The sequence below is a fragment of the Dermacentor andersoni genome, chromosome 5 (assembly GCF_023375885.2).
Source record: "Dermacentor andersoni chromosome 5, qqDerAnde1_hic_scaffold, whole genome shotgun sequence".
Classification (NCBI taxonomy): Eukaryota; Metazoa; Arthropoda; class Arachnida; order Ixodida; family Ixodidae; genus Dermacentor; species Dermacentor andersoni.
Genome location: NC_092818.1, coordinates 15,858,600 through 15,873,417, shown reverse-complemented (window position 1 = coordinate 15,873,417; position 14,818 = coordinate 15,858,600). Strand labels below are relative to the sequence as shown.

Sequence of the window (14,818 nt, the reverse complement as noted above, 5' to 3'; positions counted from 1 at the left end):
ATTAGGACTCGACGGGAACCAAAGGTCAGCGGGTTGCCTCGCATTGGGCGCTCACGGGAAGACTACGAATGAAGCTGTTCAGGGTGATATGGGCTGGACTTGTTTTGAAGTGAGGGTAGCTTGCAGTAAAATTGAATATGAAGAACAGCTGAGGAATATGGAAGAAAGTAAATGGGCTGGGAGAGTGTTCAGGTATCTGTACATGAAGAACATTGATTCACAGTAGAGGAAAACAACTAGGAAGCTTACCAACAAGTATGCGGCCTGTAGGGTGGGCAACACAGCAACAAGGAAGGTCAAGCGGAAAGTCAGAGAAGCTGAAATAATCTCATGGGTGGCGGCAATGGAAAAGAAACCTGCCATGAGTAACTACTTAAGAGGAAAAAACGAAATCAGGAAAGAAACAATTTATGATAACTCAAAGAGAAGTTCGTTACTTTTCGAAGCGAGATCGGGATGCCTTAGAACACGCACCTATAAAGTGAGATATAAGAAGGAAGAAGCATGTGCTTGCTGCGGTAAAGCTAGGGAAACTATGGAGCATGTTTTATTAAAATGTGAAGACGTGTACCCAGCGGTCGATTTAGGCACAACTGGCCTCCTTGAAGCCCTTGGGTTCAGCGAGAGCAGTGGAAAAGTAAACATGTCCGCAATAGCGATTAGTAAGAGGCGATTGGAGGACTGGTAAAATAAAAGCAGGGAAACGACAAAAAAGGGAGATGTACAAAAGCACAGTTCGCACTAGGGGATCAGAAAATTTGGTTGTGGGAGTTCATAGTGCATTTTCGCCCCCTTTATTAGGCTGCGGTAGGCTGCACCACCAAGCAAGAGCTTGGTGGCGCAGCCTACCGCCCCGTTCCAAAGGGGACGCTCATAACATCCATCCATCCATCCATCCATCTGCTGGCAGCCGCAGCCACACCATGACAACAATAGGGGTACCTACTTCGCTGTTCGGTACCAAGCTTCTTGCTGTTCGGTGCCGCGTTATTTAATTGAAACAATTCACCGCTGTTAGCAACGGCGCCGACTCTGCCTTTGTAATCGTCAGCAATCTCTTCAGAGCGCGGAAAGCGCATCACGTTGCATAATGCCGGTTCCCAAAAGCCAACTTCACAGCTCTCGACTGTCTTCCATTTAACCACCTTCATATGTTTGCGTCTTGCCAACACAGTGACTCCTACTGCCACTCCATAATGAAGTGGCTTCATGGCTCATCTCATCCACCTAGCACTCAGCTTTGTTGGCAGTTAAAGAACTTGAAGATCGAACATTCGATACTATACACCATTACATGTTTCATCCCGAAGGACACCATTAAATTCCTGTGCTTCCCCGATCACTTTGGGCTCAGATACTAGAGACCTTTCCTTATTCCACAGCTGGTCCCTTCAGCTCCCATAAACTCTACGAGCACATTAGCAGTTGCTTCTCTTGGCCTGGCCTTGGCAACAGCGTACCCAAATATCTGGCTTTGTGCCCGCTCTGCGAGTGCTGCAAATGACTGTGCTCACACGTACAGCTGGGCTACTCCAATCTGCACCATGTCCTGAAGCTCTTTTCGCAGTTTTTTGTATCAACCTGAACGGACCGCTGCCCACATCAGTAGGCAGTAAGCCATTGATAGTCATAGTTGGAGACCACGTGACACAAGACTCGGACACAGCTGCACCACCTTCAGAATCCATAGCAGAGGGTATTTCTGAACAAACCTATTTACGAACGTTCATGCCCCATGATGGCCCAGCAATTGGCCAAGAGTTCTAGCTCCAAGCAGGCTTCAGCAATCATAGCTTGCCCATTTATTCAAGCAAAAGCAAATACAGTCAAGTGACTACATAACAAATGCATATACAAAGGAATTATCTACGTAACGAAGGATTCCATAGTCCCAACTAAATACCAATATTTTGCATGTATTGTGGCCATGTCTACAGCAGAGGCCACTAACTACAGCACATCTGTCAAAACACGAAACGTAGATATGTGTGTGCACGTGTATGTGTGAGTGCACATGCACAGACCTTTGACAAACAGCGCTAGCATGCTGTACCTATGAAACACAATGCTACAAGGTCGGCTGCAGTTGTATATTCCGTACAGCAAAGTCAGCAGAATCAAATCAGTGGCCTAATTCAATAAATATGTAATTAAATAATGGTATTATGCTGACTGTGCTTAGCATCCTTTGTTATAAGGAGGATGGAACACAATCTTAATTACAAAGAATAATGGAAGTCCCCAAGTGTGTCGTCATTAAGGCAGTTGACTGTAAACTACAACCCTGCTGATACATGCCACTCTATTATACATAGATACATCACTGCATTATACACTGCATCTCTACAATCAGGTGCACCATAGTATCAGCGTCCTACTGGCTCTACTGCACCTCAAAGCAAGGAATACAAACTTATTCGGTCAGCCATAAGTCAAAGTGTAAAACATATCATAGTCATATCCAAAATCCCATGCATCACTAATTTTAATGGTTTAAGAATGTAAGTGCCTGGTAGCAACATATCTGGCTTACCTCGTAGTAAGTTTCATCATTGGCCCAACAGATGTAAAGCTGGAAAAAAAATATGCAGATGCCAATAATTAGCAAGTGAAGGACAAGCAGGCATTGTTGTTCAAGTTACAGGTATAGTGCAGTTAATTGCAGTTTTGGATGCACAGTCGGTGTCAACAATTTACCGACTATGGAATGTAACAAAAACATTAATATTCCCGCAGCTTGGGTATACATCTTGACATTTGGATTTAGAGCCTATATATGCAAACAACACAGCAGTGTATGGTTTTACTGCTACGGCCACAAATTGCTTGAAATGCGCAGACTACCTCCAATCTACCGCTAATTTTTTTTTTTTTTTTAACCGCAAGGGACTGGAACGCTCTGCTTGCCAACACCACACACCACTCCGACGCACATCAATTCAAGGCTGTTCTCGAATCACTGGTTTGTTAAGCTCAGCCCACACCTCATATTATACCCCATCTCTGGGGCCTTTCAGGTGTAATAAATGATGATAAAAAAAATTAACTGCTTCAATTTTTTTGCAGAACCCATGCCCTGTAAACTTTTGATGCTGACTGCATGTTGCAGACCACCATTGTACGGGTCATTAATGTAGCACTCTGCCAAGGTTTAAAGGTCTAATTTATTTATGAAACAAACAAACATGAAAGTAGGTCGGTGATTTTATCAATGCACACATGAGCTGCTGCAAGCCACAAGTCTACATGCATGTAATTGGCTTACTATGGAATTTTCAATACCACTATAATAACAATATATATTTCAACAGCTTCACATTTCTGAGGACTATGCCATTATTCAATGCAATCATGTTTAATTCCAATGGAAAACATACTTATTTTTGCTTTGTGCTTGTGAGACTGGCAAAAAAAATGCATCACCGAACTACCAGTACCAGCGCTCTCTCAAGTAGCACACTGATCTTATCTTAATAGCTTTTGTATTTGTTCATTAGAATCAAATTAAAAAGCATGACAAGGTAACCAATGTTGAATTCATATTCATAGAGCACCCTTAGTTAGCCCCTTTGCTACCACCAGTTCGGCTCTCTGCTGCACCTGATGTTCTGCAGCATTATTGTGCTTCATTCATCATGTTCCACATTGCAAATCATTATTCAATCCACATATAGAATCGCTATTAAGTTTGCTACATACATCTAATTTACAAAATGTGTGGTTCATTTAGTTCACAAAGGATTTTCGCAGCAAATTCATTCAAAATGACTTGCAGGTGCGAAAAATCCTAAAACACGGTGTGAAAATCCGCAACCACAGTTGAGGCGGCAGTATGGATGGCGACAATTCTGATAAGCAGGAGGAGGCCTGGAATCGACGTCGGAACGAGATGAAGAGGCAACGAATCACTCGGGAAACAGACGATCAGTGCGCCGAACGACTGGCTAAACGCCGCGACATAGCTAGACAACCAGACTAGCCTGGGCTTGCAACCAAGATTAACCAAGGGTAACCATGCTATGCCTTAGCTTTCGCTACGTATATACTGGCATAGCCGAGCTAAGCCCCTGCCAATTTTTTCATCCACTTTCATTTCCAATAATTTATCGTTTCTTTATTTTATTTATTAAGCACAAGTAATGTCCCCTATGTCGTCCTCGGTGTCAGTGTTTGTTGGCTTCTTATGAAATGACTAATAAAAAAAGTCGGGTTCCTTGGTTAACAAGGAACCCTCTTCTCGTATATTGGAGATAGGTTACGTGGCTAAGTGGACATTACAGGATAGGATAGGAATAAACTTTATTTGTCCAACGGTTGTTGATGTTGGTGCCCGGGGCTAGGCTGCCAGGGGTCCATCGCCCGAGGAAGATCTTTCGAGATCCTGGGCAACGGTCCTGGCCCGCTGGACGGCCCACTCCTGGTCTTCGGGTGCCTCGCTGAGGAGGGCGGCTTGCCATCTCTCAGCGAGGCGCCCCGCTTCAGAGGGTTCTGCTGTTGTATTCCCCCTTCCTTTTTGTCCTTGTTCCACGTGGCGTTGGCATTCCCAAAGCCCATGGGCCATATCGGCCCGTTCGTGCTCGCACCACGGGCAGCCAGGCGACGGGTGCAGCGCGGGCCACAGGCGGTGCAGGTGGTAGGGGTTTGTGAAAGTGCCCGTCTGCAACCGTCTCAGGTCGACCGCCTGGGACCTGTCTAGACGCCCGTGGGGTTGTGGATATTTTCTTCGTTGTTTTCTATAGTGACCAAGCACCTCTCTGTACGTTGCCGGAAACTCCTTGACATCACAGTCGGCATCCGCGTGATCCCCAGCTCCGTCCGCCGCGATTTGTGTTGTATTGGTAACGACAGCGGCCGCGTCAGACGGGGTGGCAGCCGCTGTCGCCGTCACTCCTCCACTGGGGTCCCGCACAACAACGGCAGTGGCTGCCCTCTGGGTGACTGCATCGCGGCGGGTAAGCTGCCTCACGACGAGGTGGGCGCGCTCGTTGTGGTTGGGTGGAGTGACGTTGCGTCTTCGGCCGTTAGCAATGTTGGTGTCATTATTGTCGTGGCTGTTGTTGCTGTTACTGCCAAGCTCCCCGACGTGCGCGGGGAACCACTTGAGGGACTTGTTTGTAATGGTGCCGGATCCGAAGTCCCCGGCCTGGGCGTTGAGCATGCGCACCACATCCGCGGACACCCAACCTTTGATGTAATTCCGAATCGCTGATTTGGAGTCGCTGATAATCAGGTTATCCTCCGCACCTCCGTGGAGTACCGCGAGGGCTATGGCCATCTCTTCCACTGTTTCGGCCGACGGCAGCCTCGCCGATGCCGTGACTCGGATCGTTCCCTTTGTATCTACGACTGCCATGGAGAAGGCGGGCGCCGCCGCCGTCGGCCGGCCGTGTCGATGTTGCCATTGTTGCTGCTGCCGTTTTTGTCGTAGTAGCAGTAGTGGTGGTGGTGCTGGTAACTGCGGCTCGTCTCGCACATTCCCTTGTAACGGCGGTGGTGGTCGACGTTCCTCGTCGCCATCAGAGTCACCGACTGGCCGCGGGTACCTGGCTGCATCGACGAAGAAGAGGACGCCTTCTTGTCTTCCATGCTTCTCGAGGATTGCTACCGCCCTGCGTATACGTCTTTGCACGTCATGCACCGGGTACATATTCTTCGGCATGTTTTCCGTCTGTATGGCGTCCCTGACTTCCGGCAGCAGTGATTCTTTCAGTCCACGCGCCTCGCGATATCGAATCCCGAGTAAGTCCAGGATTCGTCTTCCCGTTACGGTGCTCGACAGCCTCTCTAGCTGCACGATTCTCTGCGCCTCGGCGATCTCCTCGAGCTGTTGTGTACGCCTAACTCGAGGAGCCTGTGGGTAGGCGTGTACTGGGGTACTCCCAGGGCGGTCTTGAACGCCCTGCGGATTGCCACGTTCAGCTTGTCGGTTTCGTTCCTGTTCCAGTCGGCGTATGCGGCGACGTACGCTATGTGGCTCAGCGCGTACGCCTGTATCAGCCTCGTAACGTTGTGTTCCTTCATTCCTTTCCTCCTGTTCGCGACCCGCCGCACGAGGTGTGTGGCAGCGGCCACCTTCTTCTGCAGTCGGGCAACGAGCTCGCGGTTGGCACCGTTCTCTTCCAGCCACAGGCCGAGCACTCGCAACTTGGACACCGTCGGTATACGGGTCCCCTCCCTCGTCGTGACGCGGACGCCCAAACGACGAGCGTCTAGCACGGCCTGCGGAAGGGGTCCTTTCTTGTGCGGCCTGTGGAGCAGGATCTCCGACTTGTCGGGTGAGCAGACGAGTCCCGTGTCTTCGAGGTGCCGCTCCACCTCCCGGACGGCCCGCTGCAGTCAGTCTTGCATTTCGCTGACACTCGTGTTCTCCGTGGTCCACACCGTCACGTCATCTGCATATATCGTATGATTGATGCCCTCTATCGCGTCAAGACGCTCCAACAGGCCGATCATGACGAGGTTGAAAAGCATGGGGGAGAGTACGAAGCCCTGCAGCGTTCCCGCACCACCCATTCGGACCGTTCGTGGTGGGGCCCCGTCGATCTTGACTGTAGCCTCGCGCCCATTCAGGAAGCTGCTGACATATCGGTAGAACCTCGCCCCGAGATCGAGTCGGCTGATCTTGTCCAGTATGGCCATGTGCTTCACAGTGTCGAAGGCGCTCTTGAGGTCTAGCCCGAGTAGGGCGCGCACGTGCGTGCTCGGAGCATTCACGACCTGTTTCTTGATCTGCAGCATGGCGTCCTGCGTTGAAAGGCCCTTCCGGAAACCGATGATGTGGGTGCCGAAGGCGTCCTGCTTCTCGAGCAGCGTCATCAACCTGTTAAGGCAGGCATGCTCCATCACTTTCCCGACGCAGGACATGAGGGAGATCGGCCTCATGTTTCGGACCTCCAGTGGTTTGCCCGGCTTTGGTATCAGTATAGCGTCCGCGGCCTTCCACTCTTGCGGAACTCGGCCCTCCTTCCAGCACGCGTTGATGTACTCGCAGAGCTTCTCGATGGCGCCGCTGTTCAGGTTCCTCAGGATTTTGTTGGTGATCCTGTCAGGACCGGGCGCCGAGTTGGTCTTCAGTAGCTGGAGGACCGTTCTAATTTCCTGCACAGAAAAGTCCGCGTCCAGCTCCTCGTTGGGAGCCCCGCAGTACTCTGGGTGACTCTGCCCTTCCGGGCGTGCGAGGTGCGTCTGCACGATCTCTTCCGCGAAGGCCTCTGGGTCGTCCTTGTACTTGTGTCGCAGCTTGGCCATCTCTGTACGGGTCACCGTTCTGGTGCTTGCCGGGTCGAGCAGGTGCCTGAGAATCTTCCAGGTGCATCCAACGCTCATGTTCCCGTTCATCGTGTCGCACAGCTCTTGCCATTCTTGCTCGCACAGGCGGGTGCAATGCGTCTCGATCTCCCGGTTGATTTCGGCGATCTTCTTGCATATCTTCCTGTTGAGTTTTTGCCTACTCACTCTCCGTTGCATGGATTTCTTGGCCGCAACAAGATGTGCCAGCCGGCTGTCCACTCTGGACGGTTGGGGAGCGCCATCGCCCACGGCTCCGCGGGATCTGTCTGCCTCTTTTTTGGGTGGTTCTTGTCGCCAGTCCGTCCATTCGATCTCATCGGTGGCTTTCTCTACGTCCGCAAGTAGTACAGTGCAGTCCACTTATAACGATATCGATAAAGAGGAAAAATATGATCCGATGATCGCTATATCTGGACTGCAGTTATCAAAAAAAAAAAAATTTTTTAAACGCGTTTGCGCTCTTTACCTTTGCAGCTCTGAACTCGAATTCGCTACTTGCTGTAAAGAATAGATGATGTATACAGTAGGCCGTGAAAAACAAACTTTATTTCTAGCGCCAATGACCGTGTCAAGGATTAGGCGCGTCGAAATAGTCCGAAATCTGCACTTGCTTTTGCGGCAGCTTCAGCTTCACAACCGCGGTGTGCATGGATTCCAGCTGCTGCGCGAACACTGGCGGCAATCCTTTAGCATGCATAAAATCAATTAAGGAGTCGATCGACGACAGTGCACTTTGCGTGGATATCGTGGTCGAGGTCAAGGAGCCACTGTCGATCTCGTTGTCACTGTCGCTGATGCCGTCGCCACCGTCGCACAACTTTGCGTCTGTCGAGACAGCACATCTTCGGCGATCGCCTCGTCGGTGACCTCATCGCAGAACGAGGCAGCACTGTCTGCAGTCAAAAACTCCTCCTTCGACACACCACTTGTGTCACCACTAGGAACGAGCTCCCAGAGCTCGGTTATGTCAGCGACTTCCACCGGGTCGGTCTCAGCGGGTTGGGGAAGTTCGTCCTTACGCAGAAAGCCCGCCTTCTTTAAGCCATTGGTGATGAACCACTGGTAAAGCGCCTCTTCAACATCGGCGTACAAGGGGTCTCTAACCCCTTTTCCGCTGATCGCAATGGCCGCTGATAGCTCCTGCCTTCACAATCGCGGTGCTCCCGGTTTTCAAGATGGTTGATATCGTTAACTGGACGAGCTCATACTTCTTCACGAGGGCGCTCACCTTGAAGCCGCATCGAGAGTCCTGTAAAATATCCATCTTCGTGTCAAGCGACACAGCTTTGCGCTTTGTCGGCGCCATCTTCGAACTGGGTTGAACCGTTGGTTGCACTAGAGTGACTCTAGTTGCACGCTGCTTCGGTGGCGTCAGCCTGCTATCGCGAGAGAGACGCGGGGCGGGCGCCACCGCGCCGCTTTGCTTGTCGCTTCTTTTTTTCTTTCTCTCTCTTTCGGAGCGACTGTGGCCGACGCGCATGAAGCAGCTAGCTCCATCTTGTGGCGCGCTGCGCCAACGTTGGCTGCGCCTACTCGTGCGCGGGCGGGGCGAGACGCGCTGCGCGGTAATGGCGGCAGATACGAACTTACGGAGGTAAACATCGCCTCGTCTCGACATCGTTCGTTTCAGGTAACTAAGCAACGCAAACGTTACGATTATTTGGCACGGAAAACGCCGTCCAGACTGCAAAATTTTGATCGTTATATCCGATATGCGGTGAATAACCTATCGTTATAAATGTTTTTTTTCCCCATAGACCTAATGCATAAAATGACACTCTCATGTCGACCCATCGTTATAACCGATATATCGTTATATGTGGTATCGTTATAAGTGGACTGCACTGTACTCTGCACCATTCGCTGATGTCTTCGATCGGGCCCTCCTTCTTGCCTTGCTCTCTATTTTTCTGGAATCTGTCCCAGTCTACGATTCTCGCCTTTCGGCAGACGCCCTCCTCGCTTTCATCCTCTCCCACGGTCACGCACAGGATCCTGTGGTCACTCCCCAGGTCCTCGAAGGAGTTCGACCAAGTGACCACGCCCGCGCCTGACCAGACGGAGAGGTCGGGGGACGTGTTGCGGCACACTCCCTGTCCGATCCTGGTGTGCGAAGCAGGTACGTTGAGTACAGTCAGGCCGAGCTCGTCCATCAGTCCGGCTAGCCTCTTCCCTTTCGGCGAGTCGGCTCCGTATCCCTATTGCGTGTGCGGCGCATTGAAGTCTCCGCATATCAGCAAGGGACTGGAGGCGGTCTTGGACATCGCTTCGCGAAAGAGGGCGTCGAAAGTGTGAGTGCGGTATCTTTGCGAGGGGGAGCTATATACGTTGAGCACGAAAAGGCCGGTTTTCCTACTTCCAATACTCGGCACGACTTCGATCAGTACATGGTCTATGTCCGACTCTTCGTGGAGCACAAGTTCGTGTTCGATGAAGGCCATCCCGCACTTAACCAGGGTGCACACCCTGACGTCCCTCCCCATGGATTCGTAGGGGGGACCGCACGTCACATAACCCGGAAGCTGGGCCCGGTCGAAAGGTTCTTGCAAGGCAATCACGACAGGAAGTTTGTTATTGGCAAGCGTTTTCATGTATTGTACCATCGTTGCTTTGTTGTTTTTGAAGCCGCTTTGAAGCCGCTGAAGCTGGAAGTCCGCTTATTTCAAGCAAAATGTGGAGGCGAGATGTTTCCTCGTTTGCTTTATTCACAAAACATAACGGACCAAAGTGGCCCATGTTGAGCATGCCGGATCAACAAAAATATCAAGCAGACATGCATGTTTTATCTTATGTGGGATCACCCAGGAGAGAGAGAGCCGTGATGGGAAAGAGTGCCACAGGCTTGCCTGAAGTGTAACAACTCTGCAAACAAGATTAGGAACAACCCATTAGGTGGTTTAAATTCAGTTGTAACTTCCCTAGTTAGAGGAATGTTCAGGCAGGCCAGCAGTTGCCACCTACCCTTTTTTATTGCTTACTGAAGTCTATTTAAAAACTGACTGGAACCCATTCCTTTCAGCCTAGGCTTTAAGCACTCAGGATGCAACACTAGTCTGGGCTGTGACCACTTGGTGGTCGAACAGTGAGATTTGGTTGTATGTAGGCATGCTTGTCCTAGGCTCCAACTTAGGAAAAAGTAGAAGAGTAAAGTGTTGTTTATTATGCATTTTTCATCAGTGCTTTTCTGCAAACTTTGCATTTGACCGAGTGAACATTTTTGCTGCAATATATCCTCAAGTTTTGTCGCTTCCAACCTGCCTCCTGCTTCATCAACACTGATTATCACCTTGAAGAGACTTGGTGAACTTCAAGGAGAAAGAACAAACTTTACTGTTGGTCAGCATACGTGCGGTTAATTCAAACTTTGCTGGTCAGTATGCATGTGCCTAGCCCCAATGGTGACCTCAGAGGTGACTCCAAGGGTACAGTCGATGCTGTTGTAGCGTGCTACCATGTGCCACAGTGATCTGACCAAAAAGACGACGACGACACACCCAGCATGCTGAGGGTGCGCTAGCAGTGGAATCGGCGGCCACAAAATTGAAGGCCAAGGGCACTTGGTCCCACTCCCGCCTGACTGAGCGGGCCCTGTCAAAATATAATTTGTGGTCACCAGGCACCAGTGTGTGTCTGGTTCTTCCTCTCCCACAAATTGGTGACTCCAGACTCCGCGTCATCGCTCTCAGCTCTGGCCCTACACTTGCCTCAGTCGCTTTGCTGGGCCTACCGCCGCCAGGAGCTCAAGCCCCGCTATCTTTGTAGTCCACCTTCTATCCAGTAAACCATGGCCTCGGATTCCCCTGATCAAGTACTGTCATCAGCACCACCACCTCACCTGCCCGAGGTCTCCGCTCTCAAGCTCCCAGAGTTCTGGTCGTTGGACTCGGAACTTTGATTCATTACCACCAAATCCTTGTTCCGTCGCCACCACCTCGGTTTGCAGTTGACCATGTTCGACCACGTTGTTGGAGCGCTTCCACCTAATACTGCTGCGATTGTTCGCTATGTTCTATGCTCCCAGCCCATCAACCGATCCTATAACCACTTTAAGGCGACGCTCATCCAGCACACTACTGAAATGGAGCAGCATCGATTACAGCAACTTCTTACATTGGAGGAGCTCAGCGACCGCAAAGCTACCAACTTATTGTGTCGCATGCAAGCCTTCACTGGAGACCTGTCTCCTTCAACTGACAGTGCACTTCTACAGGAATTTTTTCTGCAGCACCTTCCACAGCAGGTACACCTGATCCTGACCGCGTCTCCATCCTCGATGCTGGAATCTTTGGCTCAGTTGGTCAACAAGATTATGGATGTTGGTTTTCCATCCATGGCCATAGTTTATCGTCCTCCTGACACTTTCTCCCATGGTGCAGCCACTGGCGACAGTTATGTGCGTCTCCTTGAAGCTAATGATGAGCTCACACAGCAAGTAGCACAACTGACAGCTGAGGTCGCTGCCATCCGAACACGGCAGCCACATTCTTCATCACAACCTCGCCACCCCAGTCATTCTGGACGCCATTCTCCACCTCCTGTTATGCTTTACTGGTACCACCAGCCCTGCTTCTATGTAGGAAACGGTTGGGTCGAACACTGACGGCGACCGCCGTTCCTGGCCCCAGGTCCAGTCGCCTCTTCCACATCACCGGCCATATCATCAAAGTCCACTATCTTGTCGACACTGGCACCGAGATCTTCGTTCATTCTCCTACGTTGGCTGAGCAATGACATCCTCCAGACACACCTCTTCTCACAGCGGTCAACAGACCGACCATCCAGACCTACGAGCAAAATTCAGTGACTCTTGAAATCGGCCTCAGACGTACCTTTTGCTCCCCTTTGTCACCGCGGACATGCACCAGCCAATCAACGGAGCTGACTTTTTCTGGCAACACAAGCTTGTCGTTGACGTGTGGCCATCCGCATCCTGGACATCGAGACCGAGCTTAACCATCCAAGGCGTTTCCAGTCATGCTCCACCGCTCCGGCTTCTCCAGGCACATATGGCCATTCCTGACCCTTGGTTAGCCGTCCTTGCCGAGTTTCTGGACGTCTTCCAACCTCGTTTCATCATCACATCGTCACGACTGGCCCTTCATGTTTGCTTGGGCTCATTGCCTCGCGTCGGATCATCCAGCTGTTGCCAAAAAGGAGTTTGAACATATGCTTGACCTCGGCTTCATTCGTCCCTCCTCCAGTCCTTGGGCTTCAGCCACTCCATATGGTGCCCAAGAACACCAGCGAGAGGCGCCCTTGCAGGGATCACCATGCTCTCAGCAAGGCCACTGTCCCAGATGGGTACCCAATTCTCCACATCCAGGATTTTATGTCGGCACAACATGGCTGCAGCACGTTTAGGAAGGTCAACCTGGTGAAAGCCTACCACCAGATTCCTCTGGAACCCTCAGACATTCCCAAGACCACCATTACAACACCCTTTCGCCTGTTCGAATATCTGCGCAAGCTTTTCAGTCTTTGTAATGCGGCCCAGACTTTTCAGCATTTCGTTGACCAGGTACTATGTGGCTTGATGTGCTGCTTTGCCTATCCTCGCCTTCAGCACCACCGCCGAAGTTCAGAAGCTACACCTACGTGAGGTGCTTGCAAGACTCAGCAAGTTTGGCCTTGTCGTTAATGGTCTGAAGAGTGAGTTCGGTGTTCAAGGAGTTGGATTTTCTCGGCCATTGCATCAACACACACGGCATTCGTGCACTCCCTAACCCTGTCACAGCCAACCGCGAGTTTCCTAAGCCATCCACTACCACGTGCTGCAGTAGGTGTGCTTAGGCAACGCTTCCTTTGGCTTAAGTTAGTGCACCGTCCATCTTCCCGTTTTCTGCATTTGCTCTTTCAGCATGGAAGTGCCGACTGCAAAGACCTGCCGAGTTCATCAGAATGTCGCAATTAAGAGGAAAGCGATCAAGTGTGTGGAGACGGATAGAAATCAGGCCATGTCAAGGAACTTCGGAGTTCCCGAAACTTGCGTGCATGACTGGCGCAAACAGGAGAGGCATTCTACACTGGCGGCTGCTACGCACGGCGCGGCTGCACGGTCCCTCTTGAAAGCGATCTGCGACGGAGGCAAGATTCTACTCATCTATGTGCACCACGCTGTGTTCTCGTCGCTTAGTTTGCGTTGAAGCGAGAGGCCGCACAAAGGCTACCTGCTACCCCACTTCCTCGCGGTAAAATTTCCGCGGTCACTGAGTGTGACGTGCTTATGTATGCTTGTGCGCACGTGACACCATGCTTGTTAATTTAGCTAGTAAGCAAATGTTTAAAAGTTTATACGGCCGATAAAACTACTATCCTTACTTTTTGTATAACTGTGTGCTATCGTAATCGATGCTTCGCCTTTTGGGCAAACCTGCAACTTTTTTTATTTATCGCAACTTCAGTGCATTGGGAGTAAATCCTTGTTTTTTTCAAAATGATATAAAGTTGTATTTCTGTATGAAAGAATGAGGTGCTGTATAGGACTTTTCTTATTTCTTAAGGTCATGGCAAACAGGTGCGCGTTACAATCGAGAGCTCTTTTTTTTTTTTGCTTTTTGGTCGCGGAAAACGGCTGCGCGTTACAATCAAGGACGCATTAGAATCGAGTAAATACGGTATTACCACCACTTCATTCCTTGCTGCGCCGATATACTGCAGCCTCTCCACAACTTTCTCTCGGACCTCAAGGCACCGAATACTCCCGTGCCCTGGAATGACACCGCTGATACTGGATTTGCAGGCATTAAAGAAACCATTGCTGGCACGACGCTCCTCGTCCAGCCCAAATGTGACACCCCAACATCCGTCATGGTTGACGGATTGGTTCCCGCTGTCAGCACAGTCTTGCAGCAGTTAGGTGCTGGTGCTAGGCAGCCTATCTCCTTTTTTTCCAAGAAGCTTGCACACTCTGAGCACTGCTACAGCACATTTGACCAAGAGCTGCTTGCCATCTCTTTGGCTGTGAAGCACTTTCAACATTAACTCAGATGCTTCTTCCATATCCTTACTGACCATAAACAACAGAATTTTGCCTTAGCATACAGCAACACCTCCTATGCTCCTCACAAACTCGGACAACTCACCTACATTTCTGAATACACCAGTGACATTTTGTCACGTCAGCAGAAAATCCAACGCCGTTGCCAATGGACTTTTTTGCGCTGCAATTCATGCAACAGACCACGGCCGACCGGTCATTGACTTCACGGCCATGGCTGCCACCGAGAGCATTGACGCCAAGCTCCAGCTGCTTCGCACAAAAGGCACCTATCTGGCGTTTGAAGATGTCTTGCTCCCTGACTGCGACCTGCCCCTCTGTAGCAAGCAAGCGACGCCCCCCAGGCATAATGTTCGTTCGCCGCCAGGCTCGGTGGCCTGCTAAAGCTCGGCAGGCAACATTGGTCACCGCACCGCAATAAACACCAACGAGCACGGCTGCTCGCTATATTCTTCAAAGTAGCATATTCTTCCATATTCCAAAGTCCATATTCGTCCATATTCTTCAAAGTAGCATACAAGATGCTCACAA

General features: G+C 50.6%; 1 protein-coding gene across 2 annotated transcripts in view; it reads right to left on the bottom strand.

Moving 5' to 3' along the window:
• LOC126529924 (metaxin-2-like) overlaps nt 1-14,818 on the bottom strand; it is a 76,767-nt gene that overhangs the window by 46,174 nt on the left and 15,775 nt on the right. For both annotated transcript variants that reach the window (XM_055070120.2, XM_050177381.3), the window contains exon 6: nt 2,534-2,572. In XM_055070120.2, coding sequence (XP_054926095.1) covers nt 2,534-2,572 — 39 coding nt within the window. The remainder of the gene's footprint in view (nt 1-2,533; nt 2,573-14,818) is intronic.